This window comes from Panicum hallii, chromosome 5, assembly GCF_002211085.1.
Source record: "Panicum hallii strain FIL2 chromosome 5, PHallii_v3.1, whole genome shotgun sequence".
NCBI lineage: Eukaryota > Viridiplantae > Streptophyta > Magnoliopsida > Poales > Poaceae > Panicum > Panicum hallii.
The window spans coordinates 13,028,251-13,051,742 of record NC_038046.1 but is presented as its reverse complement, the minus strand read 5'-3'; the positions used below and the strand labels follow the sequence as shown (position 1 = coordinate 13,051,742).

General features: G+C 43.8%; 3 protein-coding genes across 5 annotated transcripts; 1 reads left to right on the top strand and 2 right to left on the bottom strand.

Moving 5' to 3' along the window:
* Positions 1 to 2,630: 2,630 nt before the first annotated feature.
* On the top strand, positions 2,631 to 14,726 carry LOC112893313. 3 transcript variants are annotated; one of them, XR_003228773.1, is made up of 8 exons: positions 2,631 to 4,177; positions 4,483 to 4,623; positions 4,940 to 6,674; positions 7,928 to 8,148; positions 9,981 to 10,903; positions 11,056 to 12,472; positions 14,330 to 14,411; positions 14,591 to 14,726. XR_003228773.1 is itself a non-coding variant. In XM_025960563.1 (6 exons), the coding sequence occupies exons 1-6, from the start codon at positions 2,753 to 2,755 to the stop codon at positions 12,221 to 12,223; spliced, it is 5,613 nt and encodes a 1,870-aa protein (XP_025816348.1). In that variant the 5' UTR covers positions 2,631 to 2,752; the 3' UTR covers positions 12,224 to 12,856. The 3 variants fall into 3 exon arrangements, 1 of the variants encoding a protein (XP_025816348.1); XR_003228772.1 differs by lacking the exons at positions 14,330 to 14,411; positions 14,591 to 14,726 and adding an exon at positions 12,610 to 12,856; XM_025960563.1 differs by lacking the exons at positions 14,330 to 14,411; positions 14,591 to 14,726 and having other exon boundaries at positions 11,056 to 12,856.
* On the bottom strand, positions 14,521 to 17,006 carry LOC112893314 (putative receptor protein kinase ZmPK1). Its single transcript, XM_025960564.1, has one exon. The coding sequence runs from the start codon at positions 16,956 to 16,958 to the stop codon at positions 14,574 to 14,576; it is 2,385 nt and encodes a 794-aa protein (XP_025816349.1). The 5' UTR covers positions 16,959 to 17,006; the 3' UTR covers positions 14,521 to 14,573.
* A 2,668-nt stretch (positions 17,007 to 19,674) lies between these two features.
* LOC112893254 (putative receptor protein kinase ZmPK1) lies at positions 19,675 to 22,240 on the bottom strand. Its single transcript, XM_025960475.1, has one exon. It carries the CDS (start codon positions 22,238 to 22,240, stop codon positions 19,844 to 19,846), a length of 2,397 nt encoding a protein of 798 aa, XP_025816260.1. The 3' UTR covers positions 19,675 to 19,843.
* Positions 22,241 to 23,492: the final 1,252 nt, after the last annotated feature.

Genomic DNA, 23,492 nt, shown 5'->3' with positions numbered 1-23,492 from the left:
TACTCGATACGCAAAAAAAAAAAAGAGAGTAGCGTGCGAGAGGGAATCTCCTCTCTCATGCCATCTCTGTTTTGCATCGCTTCACTCCTGTTTCCGGCGATACGACCCCGGATTTCCGACGGACGGAGACGCTGAACATGCAGCTGTCTCAGATAGTCAGACGAAAAGAACCTGCTCTCCACGAACGCCACTCCTCGTCGGTTCACCGGACATGTCTGCCTGTCCGTTGCAGAGCACTGCGCTGCTCGTCCGAAGATCGTTGCTGGTCCGATCGCGACGCCGCGCCGAAGGCTCGAAGCTGACCCGGCCGCGGTCGATAAAACTATCTCGCATGCTATCCACGGAGCGGAGCATGATTGGCAGGCAGCTGTTGTACGGAGGCTTTTTTGTATCGTTTTGCTGTGCTCCAGTTGTAGGTTGGTCGCATTTTTTTTATCAGATACAGTGATGGAGAAACCGTTTGGTGCCGACGGTGCAAACCTGCAAACTCCCGATTCAGAGGCGGGAGCGAGCTTGCATAAGATGGTCAGATTCGAGGATGGCGACCTTTCAAATTAGTGTACTAGAGAAAGGAGCAGAAGAAAGAGATGGCCTCGAACAAAGGTCAGCCATGGGGTTTTAAGGACAGATCGACGATTAAACGCCTAGAGACCGGGTCATTGATACTGCGGTTACAACGTAACGATCAACCAGCCGCGAGGCGCACACGATTCTGACCCTGCGCGTTTACGACCGGCCGAGCTGTTCGCCACTGATCCGAACGGTCAGGTGGACAGGATCCCGGCATCGGACGGGATGGGGTAGCGATCAGATAGCGATCGATGTCTGTGCCTCCGCTAGTCCGCTTTGCCGATTGATCATTGGGTCCAGGGATGCAAAACAAAGCTGGCGGCGGCATCGGGTGCACATGTGACATGTCTGTCCTGAAAAATCTAAAATACAAGTTCGTTAGGGCCTGTTTGGGGCCGGGCCGAGGTGTCACACTGATGACTGCTGCTGCCGCTCACCACGAGCCGTTCGCTGCGTTGGAAGCCATCATGGACACGAACGCACCCGCGACGCGATCGAGCCCCGCAGCGAGCGCAGCACGCCAACCAGGGAGAACAATGATGCCGACGTGCGTGTCTGCATGTTGTGTTACCGGCTTTCGCAGCTAGCGCCCATGCTGCTTCGTGCTCTGGCAAACAGGAAGGTCCCGTGGTCCGTGGCCGTGGACGATAGCGCCTGCCTGCTCGAACTTGAATTTGATGCGGTGCGTTGGTCATGGATGCGAGTCATGGAGTTTGTTTTGTTGGATCGATGCCACTTGGTATGCCAGGGAGTAAGAAGAAGCTGGGGTAGATTGGAGTCACTCGACATGGTTATTGGTTGGCAACTTGGCATACGTATCGTATACAGCAGCCAACCAGGTCAATATCAGGCTGCAGCAGGCAGGCGCAAAAGATTTGGCTAGAACTGCGCAGGAAAAGAAGCTACTCACCCAATTTACAACATGGGCCAGCCCAGTCCCCTGACAGATCATGGGCCTCATAGGCAGAACGAAAGGCCCACAACAATCACAGAACAATTCCATGAATGTCGGTCCATTTCCCGAACAGAATCGGGCCATAAACCAATAACTATGACCCTGATAATTTACAAAATTGCCCTTTTCTTAAAAAATATAATTTACAAAATTGCTTTTTTTTTTGTTTCAGGAAAGAAATTTGCCCCTCTGACCAAACATGGAAAACACGAGAACTCTCCAAAATGAAGAAGTTACATATACATTACATCCCGCACATCTGAAGTAACTCCAAGACTATAGCAATGAAATTTGCTTGTTTATGACAGATGATTCACTACCAATTACCATTCCGCTCTTTAAACAAATCACACTAATTCAGTCATCGGCCATGTGAGCATCTAATTCAGTCATTAACTCTGTTCTTCATGTTGATGCGCTGGCACATCATTCCACGCTAGCGTATATGCAACATAAAAGTGAGAAGTAGAATGATGTGCCAGTGTTTTATGTTACATGGGGCGAAAACATGTTGGAGCTGGGAAGCTGTAGGTTTTAGAACCAAATGGACTCCTCTTGAGTGGTCGGGAGGAGATGACGATGTGTACCGGAAGCTTGGGTGGGGGAGGGATCAGGTTAGACTTGGTTTACGCATGCCTGTTTTCGATTACGCATTTACGGAGTACGTGGCACCCGAGTGCGTAGCTGAAGCAAAGACGATACGCGTAACGCAACAGCATTTAGCGTAACCTTTCTTTGCCGCCTTTTTGTTACGTTCAGGTGTTAGATTTTCAAAAACGTTCAGGTGTGCATATACATGTATATTACGCGGGAAATTGCCTTATCTCTACGCGAGAACCGTAGCTAACCAGACAAAAATTTCAGAAAATTTGAAAACTGAGCCTTCTCGAGGGAAGTCGTACTGTCGCAGACGCAGCGCACTGCGCACCCAGCTCACACTCGAAAAGAGGCTGCATCATCCACTGTCCTTCCCTATTAATCCCACTGCTACGCGGGCCCAGAAATTGTAGGCCCCACTTGTCGGCGACGGCACCTCGTCCCTGGGCCCTGGCACCTGCTCCCCTCCGTGTTGCCCCCACACCACCCCCCCCCCGCAAATCCTCCTCCCCGGCACCCACCCTTTCTCCGTTGGGAAGGAAACGCGACCCAGCCCGCGCGCCGAACCAGACCCACCCTAAACCCCCGTCGAGGTCGAGTCGTCGTCGTCGTCTCGGCGCGAGCCGCGCGATGCCTCCGTCGAAGCCCAAGCGGCGGCGCGGCGGCGCCTCCTCACGCGGCCGGAAGAAGCAGAAGCGTCTCGACGCGATCCACGACGTCGCGCCGCCGCCACCTCCCCCGGCTCCCCTTGGCGTCGGCGGCGGCGGCGCGGTCGACGACGATTCCGACGCCGAGGGCATCCGCCGCAGCACGCGGCTGCGCCGCGCGCCGGTCGTCCTCGACACGTCGCCGCTCCCTTCGCCCCGCCGCAAGAGGCCTCGCCGCGGCGGCGCGGTGGGCGCGAGCGGGAGCTCGCGGAAGGGGCGCCGGGGCAGGGCGCGGGACGAGGCGGATGCCGGGGGGATGGAGGATGAGGAGGAGGAGGAGGACTACGAGGGTAGTGTGGCGTGGCGCTCGCGGCTGAGGGATAGGGTTAAGGGAAAGGCCAAGCTGGAGGGGCGGGCAAGGAGCCTGTGGTTCGAAGATGAAGAGTACGGGGACGAGGAGGAGGAGGCGGAGGAGGAGGAGGACGAAGAAGAAGACGAGGCCAGGATGCTGGTGGTGGACGTTCGCGAGAGGGCTGAGGACGACGAGGTGAGCGAGGAGAGTGGGGGTTTGCAGTCGCAAGGGAGGGAACTGACGGATAGAGAGATCAATTTAACAATCGATTTGAATGTAGACTCACACGAGGCCGTGGAGGGCGTCAATGTAGTAGAAAAGGAAGAGGGAGAAAAAGGAGAGAAGGTTGGGGAAGAAGCAGTGTCAGCAGAGCAAGAGGAAGAGGAGGAAGGACCAACAGTAGGTGCTAGAAATGATCTAGAAGAAGGCAAGGGAGAGGAAATGGTGACAGAGAAGGGTTTGCAGCGGGAGGAGAAAATTGAAGAGTTGGAATTGCCTGTATCGGTAGGAAACGTTAGCAATGAGTTACCTTGTGATGAGAGCAATGAGGAGGTTAGGGTCAGCAATTCAGGCGGAACTGAGCAGCTTGACATGCAAAGTGAACAGATTACAGAAGAGAGCAACCTTCCTGCTGAGCAGCAAATGCAACTGGACCCATCTGGTCCTGCTGAGCAAGAGGAAGAGGTCCATCAGGATGAACAGATGGGTCATGTCCCAGATGTGATACTGGCTAAGGATGGACCAAAGGAGAGGATGCGGAAATCTCCCATTTCAGATGAAAAACGGGGGGCTAAGGTGGTCAAAGAAGGGAGGAGGTGTGGGCTCTGTGGTGGAGGGACTGATGGGAGACCACCTAAGATTGCATTGCATGATTCTGTTGACAGTGAGAATGAAGCCTACGAGGGGGCTTTGCCTTCAGAAGAGCCCAACTATGATATTTGGGATGGATTTGGTGATGATCCTGGATGGCTTGGGAGGTTGTTGGGTCCAATTCATGACCGTTTTGGCATTGCACGTGTCTGGGTTCATCAGAACTGCGCTGTTTGGAGTCCTGAGGTCTGTACCTGCAGTATATACTCAAACTTCTCGTGCATTGTTTCAATATTTACATGATGTTGCTTCGTTATTGTTGTAGTTTGGTACCTGTTCAAACTCTCTTGTTTGTCATAAATTTCTCAAAAAGTAAAAAGCTGCACTTTGCTGTTAAGATCAATTTTGCTTGATCTAGGTTACTGCTTACTGAATTCAAACAGAATGTCTGGCAAGATGAATAAGTTAAATACTTTACTGTATTCCATGCTAGTGATATCAATGCAGGGTACTGGGGGTTTGAGAATCCATTCTTTTCTTCCAAATTTCAGGTTTACTTTGCTGGTTTGGGGTGTCTAAGAAATGTAAGAGCTGCGCTTTGCCGTGGAAGGCTTCTGAAATGCAGTCGATGCGGCAGACCTGGAGCGACTATCGGGTGTCGCGTTGATCGTTGCCCGAAAACCTACCATTTGGTAATTGGATGGTTCTCGAAACACATCCCTCCGTTAAAAAATACAATACATATTTTGCTTTGGAAAAGCCAGACTTTGTAAATTGTGACCAACAATTAGTCACATTATATGCATGTTTAGTGTATAAAAGATATACAATTAGATTCATATTTCAAAATGCTTTCACACTATGTTGGTTTTTATAGCTATTAAGGTCTATCATTGAAAACTGAGTCAAAATAAAATACGCCTTGTATTCTTGAGCGGAGGGAGTACTTCAGCATTCTATTATTGCCCTATATTTGCCTAGTATTTGACATTTTTTTTCCATGTGTAGCCGTGTAGTCGAGCAGAAGCCTGTATATTTGATCACCGGAAGTTTCTTATAGCTTGCAACGATCATCGTCATCTCTTCCAACCCCAAGGAGATAAGTATGTTGAATTGCTCAGAAAAATGAAGATAAAAAAGATGAAGGCAGATATCAGAAAGCTGTCACACGATGCATGGAGAAAGGACAGAGAGGCTGAGGAAAAATGGTTGGAGAACTGTGGGGAGGATGAAGAGTTCTTAAAACGTGAGGGAAAAAGGCTAAACAGAGACCTTTTGCGCATTGCACCTGTTTATATAGGAGGCTCCTCTGAAAATGAAAAGTCATATTGTGGTTGGGAATCTGTTGCTGGGCTCAGTGATGTTATTCAGAGCATGAAGGAGGTGGTGATACTACCTCTTCTCTATCCTGAGTTCTTTAGCTCTTTAGGTCTTACACCTCCGAGAGGTGTTCTGCTGCATGGCCACCCAGGTACCGGTAAAACACTTGTTGTGAGGGCACTAATAGGGGCATGTTCTCAAGGTAACAGAAGGATTGCTTATTTTGCTCGAAAAGGTGCTGATTGTTTGGGTAAATATGTTGGTGACGCTGAGCGACAGTTAAGACTTCTATTTCAGGTAGCTGAACGATGTCAACCTTCTATCATATTTTTTGATGAGATAGATGGTTTAGCACCTTGTAGATCCAGACAACAAGACCAGACACACAATTCAGTTGTGGCAACTTTGCTTTCATTGCTTGATGGTTTGAAATCAAGAGGCTCGGTTATAGTGATTGGGGCTACAAATCGTCCTGATGCTATTGATCCTGCTCTTAGGAGACCAGGAAGGTTTGATCGTGAGATATACTTTCCACTTCCAACCTTTGAGGATAGATCTGCTATTCTGTCACTGCATACAAGAAACTGGCCAAGTCCTATTTCAGGTGCATTCCTGTCACTTATTGCTACCCAAACTGTTGGATATGCTGGTGCTGATCTGCAGGCAATCTGCACACAAGCTGCAATAAATGCTTTGAAAAGAACCTGCCCGTTACATGAGATGTTGCGGTCTGCTGAGAAAGGAGTTGAGCATGGGCGAGTTCCTTTACCATCAGTTCTCGTGGAGGAAAGAGATTGGTTAGCTGCTCTTGCAGCTGCTCCCCCACCCTGTTCACAAAGAGAAGCAGGGATTGCTGCAAATGATCTAGTTTCCTCACCTCTAGATTCCTGTCTTGTACCAAGTCTTCTTAAACCATTGGTACACCTGCTTATTTCTCTGTATTTGGATGAACGTGTATGGTTACCTTCGTCCCTTCTTAAGGCATCTGGCTCTATTAAAGAAGTTGTGTTCTCATCCATGGAAAAGAATAGTGTACCCCGCACTTTCTGGTCTACTTATCTTAATTCTTTGATTCAGCAAAAAGATATTGCAAATAGAATTAAACCAATCCTGTCAAGCTGTGGCCTAGTATCTGCACAACTAGGAAGTCATGATTCAATGTTGCCAAGCCATGTTGAAACACAGGACAATTTTTGTGGCAGCAGATTAAATTCCACTGGTTCTCATAGGAAAGGAGGGTTACCACATAAGTTATTAGGGTTTCGAGTTTTAGTTGCTGGAGCACCCAGATCAGGCCAGCAACACCTAATTCGCTGCCTACTTCATGGTTTTACGGGCCAGATTGTAATACACAAGCTTGATCTCGCAACTATGGCGCAGGAGGGAAATGGTGATATTCTTAGTGGACTGACACAGATTCTTTGTAAGTTCCAGTTTCCTTTATTTTCATTTACTTTTGAAATGTTCACTGACAGAACAACGATTGACTCTTAATTTGCATTTTTCTTGCAAAGGTGGTGATAATATTTTTCACCTGTACGTGTTGTTTATTTACTTTGTACTGCCTACGCATGTCATTCCATTTGATGAAGTGACGACTGGTGCATATGTGAAATAAACGTCTGCTCAAAAGTAATCTTAATATAGGAGCCAACTACAATTCTATTCTAGCTTTAATTTAGATGAAGCTTGACATGCATTTTTTTCTATTATTGTAAAAGCTGCTTACTCAAAACATAAAATTAGATGAAGTTGAGATACACGTGTTTGGTTACTCAAGCTTCATTCTTTTCTTTGAGAGTCTGCTGCAAACTACTCCCTCCGTTCTAAATTATAGGGTGTTTTGGCTTTTCTAGATACATAGTTTTTACTATGTATTTAGACATAGTGCATATCTAGGTGCATAGCAAAATGTATGTACCTAGAAAAGCCAAAATGACCTATAATTTGAAAAGGAGGGAGTATAAGTTACTTGAGTTAATTACCTTTTTCGATGCGGTTGAGTTTACTAGCTGTGTATCTCATTTATGAACTTTAGCAAAAATTCACATAGTTCACAAATTATAATTTCTTTATTGATTTAATTGTAGGATGACCTATATCTGTTCCTGCACCCTAGGCCTACAGCGGTGCTGGTACATGTGACCACAAATGTTTCTAGAAACTAAAAATGTGATCTCAAAGTAATTTGGATGATTTCGGGGAGTTTCGGCATTAAGAGGACCTATCCCTAGTACAAGAGGACTACCTCTGGTGCCTGGCATTGACATACTTACTTTACTAGAAGAAAATTGCAATTTTGACCACACTGTGTGAGACCCAACAAGTCAACAACCATTGTGACAGTTGATATAACGATGATACATTGGTTTAAATTCATAAAACATACCAACAAATTGAACTGAGGCCATTCTATTGCTATGAGCTTGGAAAATGATGTTATTTCATGTTCCTCTTTCAATTGATGACAAAATATCTATGACACATATACTCTAGAGATCAGCACCACAAATTATGATTCCTTATGGATTGAATGGAAGGTCAACCTATTGTTCACCATTCCTTGTAATTGATTAGAAATAAACTCTGTATACTATTGTGTTACAATTCATTTGTTTTCACCGGATATGGGTATGTATTGATATCTTTTGCATTTCCTTTTCTTTTATTGATCAGTAAAATGCCTAAACCTTGGAAGGTGCATCATCTACATGCCTAGAATTGATTTATGGGCAGTTGATAAGGTCCATAGTCAGTTAGAAGATAATATGCTCAATATGGGTACAAGTGATTTAGCATCCTCAACCACCAATCACACAAGGAAATGTTCTGAAGTTTGGAATGCGTTGGTCGAACAGATGGATTCATTGTTAGCTTCTGTATCAATAAGTGTTCTGGTAAGGCTTATATACACTATCCACACCACATGCTTCTTCGTTGCTTTTTGTGCACGGTTCAGTAGTCTTCCTTTTCTGTAAAATGTTACAAAGGAACCGGGCATGGTGAGCTGATGGCAAAAATACTGAGATTTTAGGTTCTTAACATGTTGATGATTGTTAGTAACATTGGTTGAATATTATCGCTGGAATTTTTTTCTCATACAATATAATGACCAAATCTGTACTTTGTTCTTTTTGAGATGCATATAATAATTACCTTAAGAGCTAAAAATGTTCTTCTATCTTTCAAAAGTAATGATCTGCTCCAAGATTCCATCATCTTGTTTTTTGGGCAAATTCTGGTGCTGATTGGCCACTGCAATACTGATGATCATGCGCTTACTAATTGGTTTCTTGTGGATACTTGTAATGCAAATTTTTCTCTTCGTAGATTTTCATTTTTAATTAAATTTGTTGTTTCTCAGCTATATGACATGACACCATTGGTATCTAAATTCTTTCAAAGTAGCACTGACTGTCTGAATCCATTTAAGTTTTATACTGTTACTGGGCAAGTTTATAGCTAAGCTACCAGTCTTGGAACCCATTCAGAGGTACTATGTGTGTAGTAATTATTTCAATCGGTATGGATTGAATTTTCTTTATATTTTTCATATTCGTGTAGTAAAGAGAACTAAGGATACTGAGATATCAGAGGAAGTTTTAACTTAGCAGCTTGTCCAATCATGCTTTTAGACATTACAAAAGGCAATCTCAGGTCCTGTTTGGAATGCAGGAATTTCACAGAAACTTTGAGAATTTCATAGGATACAGTTCAATTACCCCATGTTCCAAACAGGATTTCAGTGGACATGCGGTATAGTAGTGGACTGAGGACAAGTTTGATCTGTTCTGTGCTGTGGAATCTAGTTAGCTAAGAGAATTTTTACTGATAGAGTAAACTATTTCTGTTATTTGCCATAAAAAAGAAGTTATCAATATGTGAACATATGCAAAAGCAGTAAAATAAACTGTGGCATTGAAGAACCTGCCATGGAAAATTAAGGGACTGTTTGGCTTATCATATGAGCCTTACCAAAACTGGGTAATGCCAAATCGCAGGCCTTACCAAAATGGAGTCAAAAGAATGGTTGGATTGCAACCTTACCAAAGCTTTCAAAACCTTGGGTATAACCTGTGGGGCTTACATGCTGTTTTTTTAGGGTAAAACTACGGTTGAGTAATGTTTTTTCTATGGATTTAATTGCAAAAAATAAACGGGTAGGTCAAATTTTGGATAAATGCTTTATGAAATAAACTGATTTGAACTCTGTTAATCCAAAACATTCTGAATTGCATGCAATCAATGGGATACTGCCACCTAAGCTTTGGCACCTTGTGTTTACCTGCATTTCCTAGAGTGATGTGCTTTGATGTGCCTAATTTTGGTTGCAATCCAAAAGCTACCCAATTTTTTTAGGTAATACCAAAGTATGGTGAGGTTTATGTAGGTGGTGAACCAAACAACCCCTAAGATCGAATAAAATCGATAGTTGAGTTGCAAGTAGGTTAGAACTCAGAAGTGTTGTTATGTTCATACAACAGCATAAATAGCAGCAATGCTGATGTGCGTAACTGTGAGTTAAATATACATTGCTGTTGTGCAAAGGATACTGAGCCAGTTGATTCATTTTTTGTGGAAATTTTTTTGTCCCATGTGAATGATGGTTATGGCCATTGTCCCTAATTCTCTGAGAATTAAGATTGTGTGGTAATATTTTATAGCAGACTGATTTACTTTATTAGTTTATGCACAGCATTTGATGGTAAGCTAACATTCTGTTTTATAGTCCACTAGTGACGTGCGATTTCAAGATCTTCCTAGTGGAGTAAGAGGTTTCTTCAGCACACATGTTGTGGATCAATGCTTTGCTTCTTCTGAACACACAATTCCAAGATTTTCTGTGAACATTGACAGCCGCTCTAGTTGGGATGAGATGATTGATTCATGTGCTTTTCGGTTATCTCATGACTTGATTCAACATCATGTTCAATTTCTGCATGACAAATCGCATAAGAATAATCGCCATGAACAGAAAGAAGTCTTTACTTCTATGGAAATCAGTATACATGGTGAATCTAAATCCAGTGAGAGTGAGCAACCCTTGTGTGGAGTTGCTTCTAGGGAGAATCCAACTCAGCTGGCTGCAGGCAGAGCTCAACAAGATCCACCACCAAATAATGCGAAAGATAGCGTCGAGAATGTTCAGAAACTTTTTGAGGACACAGTTCAAAGATATCCTTCTAGTAGGATGGTAAAAGGCAACGAGTCACTTGCTATTGTTGCTTTTGGAATTCAGATACTTCAGCACCCGCAGTTCTCTAAACTTTGTTGGGTTACCTCGAAGCTGCGGGAAGGACCCTGCACTGATATAAATGGACCATGGAAAGGCTGGCCATTTAATTCTTGTTTATTGCATACCAGTGCCTCACCTGATAAGTCAGTAAACGGAGGAAACAATGTTGTTGTTAAGGGCAAGGAAAAGACTCTCTATGTGAGAGGGCTTGTTGCTGTTGGCTTATTAGCTTATAGAGGTGTCTACGAGTCTGTTATTGAAGTCTGTGCTGAGGTGAGAAAGGTATTGGAACTGTTTGTTGGACAGATCCGAACTAAACTTTTGGAAAAGAGAAATCGGTTTCGGTATTTTCATATTCTGTCTCAAGTAGCTTATCTGGATGATATCGTGAACAGCTGGGCTTACACCTTTCAAAGGTAGGCGAGAGCTTTATGTTTTTGTTTATATTGATTCTGTCACTCCTTTCTGAGTGCTTACAGTCAGCAAAAAATTGTTGGCGCCCGCATGATGCTGATATAGAATATCGGAAAGTTGAGCTAACATTTTTTTTATTTGCTTCTATATACAGATTACATGTTGGTAGCAGGACAGGAACATCAGGTACAAAGAGTTCATGCTCCAAAGAACATCAAAGCTCTAGGCATGCTGCAGAAACCAATGTACAAGGTGCTCCTACTGGCAACTCTGCTGAGGTTGAAGACATACCAGCCCAACACATACAGGACCGTGAAGTTGTTCCTGGTCCTAATGAGATGCAAGACAATCCAGTTCAGTGTACTGCAGAGCAAGTTGGAATCCATACTACGGTCTGTGACCTTGATGATGATCATGTGACATCTATATCCTGCAAGGATGCAGTGGAGCACAATCTTATTCATTCAGCTTCACCAGAGGTGCATAGGCGTAACCTTACACATGCGGATACATCAGCAAATGATGGAGAATGCAGTGGAGCAAACAACGATGGGAAAGTGTCCGATTTAACTTATGATGAAGAGAACCACAGGCCAGATATTCAAAGATCTGAAAACCACACAGAATCTGTTGAATACTTAAGTGACCTGCAGAAGGCAGGAAATTCTATTGGATCCTCTGCAAGCGCTGACAATACAGAAATACCAAGGAAGGTTGTTTCTTCCGAAGCTTGTGGTGATGATAATGAGTTGAAGGAGAATAATCCTCTGAATGATGTGGAATCAAGTCATTTGATTGATGGTCAACTGGAATATGACATGAATAATCTTTCAGTCCCAAAATCTTCATGTCTCTACAAATGTTGCTCTCCATGCTTTCGTGCTGTTTATAAGATGGTTCATGGTACCCTATCAAATTCTCTAAGGTCTAATCTGCATTGCCTAACAGTTGATGATATGCATGACATTCTGTCATCATGGTGCATGAATCTATTAGCTACTGTTAGAAAATGTTACAGCTCTCAAGATGAGGTCAGCTGTGAAGAAAATTTTGAAACAAAAACCTTCTTAGAGCATTGTGCTTGTAAGAGTGATCTTCGTCATCTTTCAAGGGAGTGCATATGCCACTTGGAAAGCAATGAGGGTACTGAAACTGCAAATACTGATTGCCTATCGGGACAAAGTTTAAGTTTTTTCTTTAAGGATGGTGTGTGGATGCCATCGAATGTCACTGCAGAAACAACACTTCATTGCAGCTTCAGGAGATTCTGCATTTGCTCGATATTAGGAACAATTTCTATGCTCAGTCAATTCTCCAGTTGATGAGATTGTCTGAGGGAGATAAAAAAGTACAGAGTTCTTTAATGCTCTAGGTGCCACAGTTCTGATTTTGCCCTGAGTTGGCTGTCTCCAGTTTTGCAAATGTCTCAAGATCATCTGGATATCTTCTGTTGGTTTATTGGAATGTCACCCTTGATGCAACTTACGAGCTTGCTCTTGTTGCAAATGAATTGCCTCTACCTGTTACGGTCAGTAGCGGAATGTTGACTATTGCATTTTCTTCGCAGCCTGGTATGTGAAGAGAAGCTAAGCTATTCATCTTCAGTTTTTCAATGAAGTTACTCTGTTGTAGAGCATGTACTGCTGGAATCTGTATGGTTAGCTGATGATTGATGCTTTGTTACTTCTAATTATATGATGCATTACAGCTAAGCCATCGAGTTGAAACAAGGTTGGATCTTATAGCATTTTAAGCTGTACAATAATACTCGTCACCGGTATGCTTTCTATTGAGCAACTAACATCCAGCATGATGAATCTTTGTAGTTATGAAAACACTGTTTTAGATGAATGAGGTTGAATTATATTTTGCAGTTGCTTCTAGGAATGTAAACAAGTTTAGTAGAGGCTATTGTCAATGAAACAAATTTCTAATTGCTGTTTGTTGCAATGGTATTGATGTGACCCTTACAGATTTACCTGTAATCTTTTCTTTTTTTAGAAACTTATAAGGCAACTTTAGATGTAAGCAGTAAAGTTTCTTTAGATGTTTAAATGTTTCGTATGCTACTGAATAATTCATATATTATTTGTTTCACTATATATATAGCTATATATTTGGACTACAAAACAAAGCAGTGTTTGCTAGGTTGAGCCCACTAGAAATCTAAAATAGCACTAGGCAGGCGGTCGCTGCTAGCAGCAATCCTGTGTGTGCGTGTAGATGTGTCCATGTGCATGCTAGTGTCCAGGTACATGGTCATTAGTTTGCAGATTTCCAGCTGCTAGTTAGTGAGAATAATAACCAATCAAAGTAGTAATGGCTGTTGTTATTAGCTGATTGATTCAGGCCAGTGTAGTGTTCGGCTGTGTACAAAAGCAAGGAAAATAGAAAAGGCAGCAAGCAATTGCAGCGCTGAAGTACTGTGTACGTGCGTGCCTTTTGTGAGTGTGTTCCTGGGAGACCTGTTGGGGCTTCAGGCCTTTCAGTCAGGCTACGCCTAGAGCCTAGGCAGTTGTACCTTGTCCATGCAGCTATATTAATGCATGCTACATAGGGAAAAATCTGATATATTAAATAAAGAAATTGACAATATCATGCATTCATGAGTTCCATGATCATAATTCATCTTCCTCCATCTCCAATTTTGTCATTTTCGCACATGGCCCAATTCCTAAACTGCTCTAGTTGTGAAGAATACCTAGCCACAACGCCTATGTATTAGGAGACAAGGTGCTGCGTTGCCTTTTGAAGCAGAATTAAGAGGCTTTAGTGCTGGTATGATCGCATCCCAGAATTAAGAGGCTTAGTGTTAGGCCAAGTGGCAAACTATTTCCACCTACTGGGTTTCTGGTACAGCCATAGCCATGCTGAAAATTAATCGGATCAAGGTATGGCCATCGTTTACAGGTAGCACAGTATTTTTTTTGTTAGAGTAGGCTATGTCCGGATCTGACAAGATAATCGAATCGAAATGAAACGAAACGAAACGGGAGATAAACGGACTAGAAAACAAGGATAATAGCAGATAACTAGAGGTCTACTTCTATTGCAAGAAAGAAAATAGATCGAGTTCAATCCTATCTTCTCTCAAGCCGGCGCACTGGGTGTTATGCTGCCCCTGCTACTTCTGGTGGAGTTACAGAGTAAAATACACACAGCTTTAACTGTTTACACAGTTACTGAGGTAAATCAACTAGAGCTGCTGGATCTATCATCAACGGCTAACAACAGAAATAAAACGATTCGCTCAGCTTGCCGCCAATACACCCTGGGGACGCCTTCTCCATTTCTGTCTTCTTCCCAGATGTGATCTTGACAGGCTAGCAGTGGCAGATGCAGAGATTTTACCTGGTGGAATGTTCTTTGTTGGCCATGGTTTATTGCGCTTTTAACCGGAGCTAAGCATAAAACCACAACATTTACAGCATCACTAGCTAGGGACGCCTCATCGCTTTGTGTCAGGAGGACTATAAGAACATTGTTGTAATAAGAAGAGTGCTCCTGCAGGTACGTTTTTGGCTCCACATTCAGTGCTTTTTTAATATGAAGAAACATTTTTTAGTTGAGTTCTTTTGATTATTTTCTTACACAGGTGTCAAAATATTCTAGAAAAACATTACATTCAAAAGAGATTCTAGTATTCTTGCTTCTGTTTCATTTGGTTACAGGTCATAAAACATATGCAGGGTGATTATCTTCATCATCGTACACCATGAGGTCTTTTACAATTTGATCCATTGTTGGCCTCTTGCCTCTTTCTTCAAGACACGAAACAGCTATTTTCACCATCACTGTTGCTTGCTCATGGTTGAAATGCCCCTTGAGTCTAGCATCAACTATATCCAGGTCACCCCCCCTAGCGAGCATCTGTTTGAGTTCCTGAAAAAACTGCATGAAGTCCATCTCTTCATCATCTATTATTATCCCACTGGAAACCCTCTTCCCAGTCACAATCTCCAGAAGTACGACCCCATAGCTGTAAACATCAACCTTTGCATTGATTGGCAAATTGAGTGCCCATTCTGGTGCCATGTACCCCATTGTGCCTCTCATATGGGTAAAATTGAAGCTAGTGCTATCTCGCTTCGCAAGCTTGGCCAGTCCAAAGTCTGCTATCTTGGCGTCGAAGTCTCGTGTTAGGAGTATGTTTTCTGGCTTCACATCACAGTGAACAACCCACTCGAGGCATTCATGATGAAGATAAGCAAGGCCTCTGGCTGCTCCCAAGGCAATCTTGAATCTTTGGCTCCATGATAGCAATGTTTCAGTGCGCCTGCCACTAAACAGGTACTTGTCCAATGACTCGTTCTCCACATACTCATACACTAATAACCTGTGTTTGCCCTCTGAGCAAAATCCCCACATCCTGACTAAATTAATATGATTGATCCTCCGAATCAAAGTCACTTCTGCCCAGAATTCCTCTTCCCCTTGTCTAACGTGTAGCTTCTTTATTGCCACTACTTTCTTGTCTCCAAGTATTCCTCTGTAAACTGTACCAATGCCACCTTTTCCTAGCTCTTCTTTAAATTTGCCTGTTGCTTCCACCAACTCACGGTATGTGAATCTCCTGAATTGGCTTGTTATCATTTTGTAACCTTCCTCCATTGACTTGGGTATGTTGTGCATTTTGAAAAGAAAGTACCATCCTGTCATGATGAAAAGCAGCTCAACTGCCCCTAATATAGCAGCAAAGATGTAGAAGTATAACCAATTTATGTTATCAGAATTTTTCATGTATGCATCTTTGGATACTAGCATAACCTTGGCATTCTTTGGGCTGCAGGTAAGACTGGAATGTCTGGAGGCTGAAGATGTTGAAGTGACTTTCTTAGGAAGTTTGATGTAGTTGTCTCCGGGAAAATACGGATAAACCTGGCCATTGTAGAGTCGATCTTTAGTGTAACATAGACCCTCTCCAGCTTTATATGTGAAAGATAAGCACAACCAGCTGTCCAAGCATATCTGCATGCATTCTTCAAATGAGATCGACTTGTTTGAAGTCAGATCAAAACCATAAAAGTCACCGTGGGGAATCTTGATGAACGTAAAATCTTCTCGTGGTTGTCCACAGTTGACGCTGAAGGTTGCGTTGCATCCATTGTTCCAGTTCTTCGGATCAGACATCTCATATCCTGGAGGACAGTTGCATCTGAAACCCTGTGAGTACTCACATATTCCATTTTTTCCACATAACCCATGCACATAGCACATCTGCAGTACAGCCTCCCCTGTGACAGTCCAGTTGCCATTTGCTGCATTCAAGCTGTACATTCTGAGATTGCCATCATAGTCCAAGGTGATCCTTCTCTTGATTCCGGTTCCTGAATCTGAAGCTGTCATCTTGAACTGGTCGCTTGACTGGAATACGCCATCGTTGTCCAGAACTGCAATCTTGCTGCTGTTGAATCTAGTCCTGCCATTTTGCTGTGCATTGTAGTCCGGACTTGGCCAGTATATGCTCGTGATCTCTGGTCCATTGTACAGGAGCCGCAGTATGTTGTCATTGTCAAAATAGAGGATATGATAACCAGATGGAGAGACCAACTTCGATTCTCTGGTCAGATTCTGTGAAGGAAGCAAGGTGTCAGTGGGCGAATCGAAGCTCTGCCATACTACCTGATCAGTGGAGGCCCTGATGACAAGGTTGCCGTTGTTGAGGAGAGCCACTGTGGTGCGCTTTCCCCATTTTGTCTTGCTCTCCCACACCGTGGAGCCGTTGACATCGGTAATGAGCAGGTTCCCTTCACTGTTGAAGGAGATCTTTGAGCCATGACCGTTTACCGGAGAGCCACGGTTCGCTGTCCAGACAACAGTCCTGTCGGTGGCGTGGGTGAACCAGATGGAGAAGTAGTAGGCGTTGGTGCCTTCCCCAGATGAGTAGAAGCCGCAGGAGAAGGTCGTGTCTGGAGAGACGAGGAAGATCTCCCCGTGATCTACTCGCAGGGATGTGCCTGTGCCCCTGGCCTGCCATGGGGATGCATGGGAGCACAGCGGAACTGAGAGGAATGAAAGAAAGATTGGGTAGAGGAACCAGGGCTTATTGGCTTCCATCTTGATGTGGTTGGAGTGAAGACGGGGAGAAATAGATCCAGATCTCCTGTGTAGTCCGTGTGGGGGCTCCAATCATTCCTGCTGCCTCTTTCGCCAGTGTTATAAGCCGAGCTAGCTACCCACTGGTTACGACTGGAAGGACGGCACCAAAGGTGAGGTTGTCTGGCTCACTGCAATGAGCACTTATTGAGCATCTACACTATACAGATCTCGTCTTATACAGATCGCGTCTTGTGATCTTGACTACTTTTAATTGTTGGGTCATGACTTAGCCGCAAACCTTCCTTTTACCTTTCCTCTGCAGTCCGGACACTCAGACACTACGAATAAGATTCTTTCTGTAGAAAATCCCTCAGAACCTCACTTTTACTTTTTTTTTTGACTAGGAAAGGAATTTTCTTTCCGCCTAAACTTTGATGTGGCTTTCCCTTTCCTCTATGGTGGTCTCACGAGTCACGACTCACGACCTCAGGAATATTTGTCACGTGCCGTTCGTCGAGAAGAGGAAAGGTTTATTGGAAAATGAAAGAACACTCTCTGTCACTGTAGTTGAATGAAGTAGTAAAGTTTGTTTCTATGGAGGAAGGTTATTAAATTTGTTAGAAATAACGCATTTGTTTCTTCATTGATCTTTGTGGGGATCTCCATGCTGTCACTACATAATAATGTTTACTATAGTAGTTTAGCCTGTATAATCGCCCCCACCAAGGCTGTATGTTCACATGTGATCATCTATCTGATCGGCATGCTCATGGTTATGGTTGGTCGTCTCATATTCTAATCCTACCATGTACCATTTGGATGCCTGGGTTCCCTCGGCCTCTATTTTTGACTCGCAAGTGGGAACACAGTGGCACAGTGCCAAGCGACAACTCGAGTAACCTGCACCTGCACGGTTTTATTTTCGTTGTGACGTGTCGTCTCAATTTTCAATTGTCCGCATATTTACATCGACCGAGAACTAGGCGAATCTGATCTGCCACGGCTGTCAGATCTAGCCTGAATGCCTGATTGATTGGGTGCCAACTGGATTTGCATTCTGTGGACATGGTTCGGTGCTCTTAAATTCCGTGGCCGTATAATTGTAGTCTCTCATGTTCTCCCAAGTCACATCTCGAGATATTCCAAGTCACTGTAATTTTCTTTATATAAGGAAATATTCAAAGGCACCCCATTTTTTTTATATAAGGACTAGATCAGGCCTTGTTAATAAAGATTTGGTTGAATGTACCTTTCCATCCCGTGGGGTACTCCCTTCGTACTGAAATTGTGGGGTACTCTATTCGTCCTAAAATATAAGATATTTTACTTTATCTTAAATCAAAATAGTCTAAGTTTGACCAAGTTTATAGAAAAGAATATTAGCATCTAACACATCAAATAAGTAAATTATGAAAATATATTTCATAATAAATTTAATTATTCTTATTTATCGTTTAAAATATTATTACTCTTTTTTATAAATTTGATCAAATGTAGAATAGTTTGATTTAGGATAAATTAAAATATTTTATATTTTAGAACGGAGGGAGCTGTTAGCGTCGTGTAGTCGTGTAGGTAACATTTTGGATGCGTAGAGATGAAGGGACACCATTTGGGCTCACAAGCCGGCCCAGTTGCTACCAACCTTGCCATTCAATGGCAGCCCAAAACTCCATTGTCGTGGCCTTCCCCTGGCCCGACGCGCCGCCGCTCCTCCGCCGTCCGCCGTCCGCACCCTCTCACCAGCCCCGCTGCATCTGCAATGAGGGTAAGCCCTCTCGTCATCTCCATCCCCCTTGCCGCATGCGGCTGCTGCTGGCACTGCGCTCACTTGCTGTTGATACCCATCGGCATCGCCGGTTCCTGTTCCGGCCAGCGCTGGCGGCGTGCGCGCCTGGAGAAATTGCTCATTTGTGGATTAGAGCTATGGCACGATAGCTTAAGGTCCATTCGAAACAAAATAGCCCCCGCGCACTTGATCAACATAGAGCTTCTGGCAGCTAGTGCTGCGTGCTGCCCAGAAGGCCAACCATGTAAAATATGTGGTGTTGGTTATGTGGCGTTAGGGTTTGGCTCTGTTTCAATCAATACCTTATTCGGTTCCGATTCTGGAGAAAATAGAATCAAGTTATGCATGTTTACAGAATTCACGGAACATAATAGGTGTCAGTAGCCTGGTAATACCTTCTGGATACCTCGATTTTCTTCGGTTTTGATATAAAAGATAGGTAATCACTTATTGTGCATTTTTATGGAACCCAGAATTGAATCAATAATCATGCTAGGTGAAGGGGCAGTAATACTTTTATGAAGACAGTTCCATGTTAATCAGTAGTTAACATTCTTCTGTCCTGGTTCAGAACATTGTAAAAAAAAATTCTGGTGTAGCATGGTGGAGTCAATGCCACAAGCTTCACCATCAGAGCAGCTTGTGCAAGGAAGGCGGAGGCTCCATTTTACTGCTGATAAGAGGCTGTTTCCAATAAATTGTGTGGATGCTGCTTCCCCAGGTAACAAAATAGTTCCTTGTATGTCTTTTTGTACAATGATATCCTAGGAGTATATTTTTCTATTGATGGAAGGGATAAGACTTGTCAGTTTTTTTGAACATTATGTGCTGAAACTTGTGATGGTGAAAATGTTTAGGGAGATGAAATTCCCGGGCTGTGCTCCTCCCCTCTTTATCTAATTTGCAAATATAATTGAGATAATGGAACTGCAGCTGCTAGGGTTCTAGTAACATTGACATTATTGCATTCAAAGATCACAATCTCCACATTTTACAGTACATCCTATCAGTCAGAGCTTTTTATCTTGTCTCATTGTTCCTATAATAACATGATCAAAGGTACACTTGGCATGAAACTTGTTATGTCTTCAGCTAGTCTGGCATCTTTTGCAAGTCAATATGAATAAGCAGGATGGTAGTCATCTTCATCATCACAAGACATGAGCACCTTGACAATTTCATCCATTGTCGGCCTCTTGCTTCTTTCTTCGAGGCATGAAAAAGCTATTTTCACCATTGCAATTGCCTGCTCTGTATCAAAATGGCCATGCAACCTATCATCAACAATGTCACCAACATTCCCGGTAGACAGAATATGTTTAGCCTCCTGGACAAACTCCAGGAAATCTATCTGTCTTTCCTCTAACAGTATGCCACTTGAAACCCTGATTCCAGTCACAATCTCCAGAAGTACGACCCCATAGCTGTAAACATCAACCTTTGCATTGATTGGCAAATTGAGTGCCCATTCTGGTGCCATGTACCCCATTGTGCCTCTCATATGGGTAAAATTGAAGCTAGTGCTATCTCGCTTCGCAAGCTTGGCCAGTCCAAAGTCTGCTATCTTGGCATCGAAGTCTCGTGTTAGGAGTATGTTTTCTGGCTTCACATCACAGTGAACAACCCACTCAAGGCATTCATGATGAAGATAAGCAAGGCCTCTTGCAGTTCCCAGGGCAATCCTGTACCTTTGGCTCCAACCAAGCAGGCTTTCCGTACTTCTCTCACCAAAGAGGTACTTATCCAGTGACTCATTCTCCACATACTCATACACTAATAGCCTGTTTGGCCCTTCTGAGCAAAATCCCCACATTCTGACTAAATTTATGTGATTGATTCTTCCAATAAGTGTCACTTCTGCCCAGAATTCCTCCTCTCCCTGGCGAACATCTGTAAGCTTCTTTACTGCCACTATTTTCTTATCTTCAAGCACACCTCTGTAGACGATTCCTGCTCCTCCTCTCCCAAGCTCTTCTTTGAACTTCCCAGTTGCTTCCCTCAGTTCTCGGTATGTAAACCGCCTGAACTGATTTGTAATCATCTTGTACCCATCCTCCATTGATTTGGGGATGTTATGCTTCTTGAAGAAAAAGTACCAGCCCGTCACAATAACAAGCAACTCTAGAGCTCCCAGTATTGCAGCAAAGACATAGAAGTATGTCCAGTTTATGTTGTCCTTCTTTGTTCCATACATACTTGCTGATCCTAGCATGACCTCGGAACCTGGTGGTTCACAGGTGAGGCTTTCCTTTTTAGAGATTGTGGATATCAAACTATTCGAATTCTTTGGTACTTTCATATAGTTGTCTCCAGGAAAATACATATAGACCTGACCATTGTAAAGTAAATCTTTAGTGTAACACCAACCATCTCCACCCTTATATGTGAAAGATAAGCAGGTACTGATGTTCAAGCAAATGTTCCAGCATGCTTCAAATGAGATGGATTTATTTGAGGACAGATCAAAGCCATAGTAGTCGGCATGAGGTTGCTTGACAAATGTAAAATCCTCAGTTGATTGGTTTTTATCAGTCAAGAACATTGGTCGGCATCCTTTGTTCCAATTTGTTGGATCAACCATCTCATAATCTGGAGGGCATCTACACTGGAGACCACTGGAGTAGTCACAGAGCCCATTCTTTCCGCATAGCCCGTGCACATAGCACATCTGTATTACAGCCTGTCCTGTGATGTTCCATTTCCCTGTTGATGCATTCAAGCTGTACATTCTGAAATTGCCGTCGTAATCGATTGTGATCCTTCTCTTGATTCCTGGACCTGAATCTGAAGCCTCTATCTTAAACCCATCACTTGACACAAAATTACCCATGTCATCTAGAACTGCTATCCTGGTGCTGTTGAACCTATTGCGGCCATTTTTTTCAGCGTTGTAATCGGGACTTGGCCAGTAGATGCTTGTGATCTCTGGGCCATCATACAACATCCGCAGGACGTTGTCGTTGTCGAAATAGAGGTGATGGTAACCAGAGACTAACCTTGTGTCCTTTGTCAGGTTCTGCCCCGGGAGCAAGGTGTCAGTTGGCGAATGGAAGCTCTGCCACACGATGTTGTTGCTGGAGTCGTTGATCACAAGGTTGCCGCTGTTGAGGAGAGTGACTGTCGTGTGCTTGCCAGACGATGTCCTGCTCTCCCACACCATGGAACCATTGGTATCTGTGAGTATCAGGTTGCCGTCGTGGTTCAGCGATATCCTGGAGCCGTATTTGTTCACGGGAGAGTAGCCACTCTCCACGGAGTAGGGGTTTGCCGTCCAGACGACGGTTCTATTGGTGGCGCTTGTGGTGTACCAGATGGAGAAGGTGAGAGCATTTGTGCCAAGCTCGTGGAAGCCGCAAGAGAAGGTGCGGTCCGGCGAGATGAGGAAGACCTCGCCGTGGTCCTCTCCTCTGATGTGCGAGCCGGTGGTCATGGTCTGCCGTGGCGATGCGCCAGAGCAAATCTTGAAGGAGAGCAATGGAAGAAGTAGGACAAGATAGAGCAGCGCAGCCATTCTTCTCCTCCTCAGGGAGCTCTTTTGGCTGTGGAGGCGTAGGGAGGAGGTAGGGGTACAAGGTTGGTAGCTTTAATTCTGCTTTTGCTCCCCGCAGTTTAGCTAGATGATGACACGCATATACTATGCTCGATGCTGACCTGAACTAGTTGAAAACTGACCCAAGTAGGAAACTGCAGGCGGATCCAGGTGTACACACTGTATTGGTTTCGGATGACGTCAACTGATAGGAACGTTTTGCATTTGTGGAAGAGGATAAACGACAGCAGGAAATACATGGATTAATTGTACAATAGACCGGTTGGTTGTGTTTCTGAGAGGATGGCCCTCAAATTGTCATTTCTGTGAGGTTGAATGCTCGGACACTTGCATAAACCTAAATTTGTTTATGAGAGTCAAAGCTAAGTGGCTAACTGTATATGTGCACTATATTTTATCACCAAATGTTTGATGACGTAGTAGCAGATCTGCAAGTCAGATTTCGCCCATGTCACATGTTTAATATTTGGTCGGCTTATCGTAGCCAACAAGAATCCTGCCATTGCCTGTGACCCTAAAGTAGTTTTTGTTTTCCCTTGATGCTATGTTGATCATGTGACTCAAGTCGTAGACTAGCATTGAGGCAAATTTTCCTCAGTTGGCATCGAGCACCTTGGAAATCCCCGGCGTAAACATGCGCGCGGACGGCGTCGTGCGCAAGCCACATGTATCTCACTAGGCTCTGGCCTCTTCTGGAATTGTGTAACGTGCTAGATATCGTCTCTGCTTGTTAAAGCTGCATCTTTGATTCTTTGTTAACAAAAGTTAAAAGGCAATTTTGAGCTTTCTTATTCTCCGCAGGAATTTCAGAACCCACGGTAACGTTCGTCAAGATGTTCTTCATCTGGAACTTGAAGCCGTGTCAAAGTGTAGTTTGGGTGCCTTATTGTTACTCCGGGAAAAAGAATCGTAGCTGAAAGATGTCTTTGCGACATGGCCAGAAGCCCAGAATAGCTACTAGTTTGACGGAACGACTTGTAGCCTCTCAATTTACTGTTCCTTTTTCTACCCTTTTACAAAATAAAGCACCCAGTCATCTTCCTCTCCACTTCATCATGTCGTTATCTTTTACCCTGTGGGCATCTTAGCTAGAATATAGGCCATGATTCTGACGGCAGGCCTGGCCTGGTCCTGCAGGACCATGATCAACCACGCAATCGAATTGTCCTCGCTTTGCTTGGTCGCATCAATGCTGCTCTACCTGTGCAAAGTC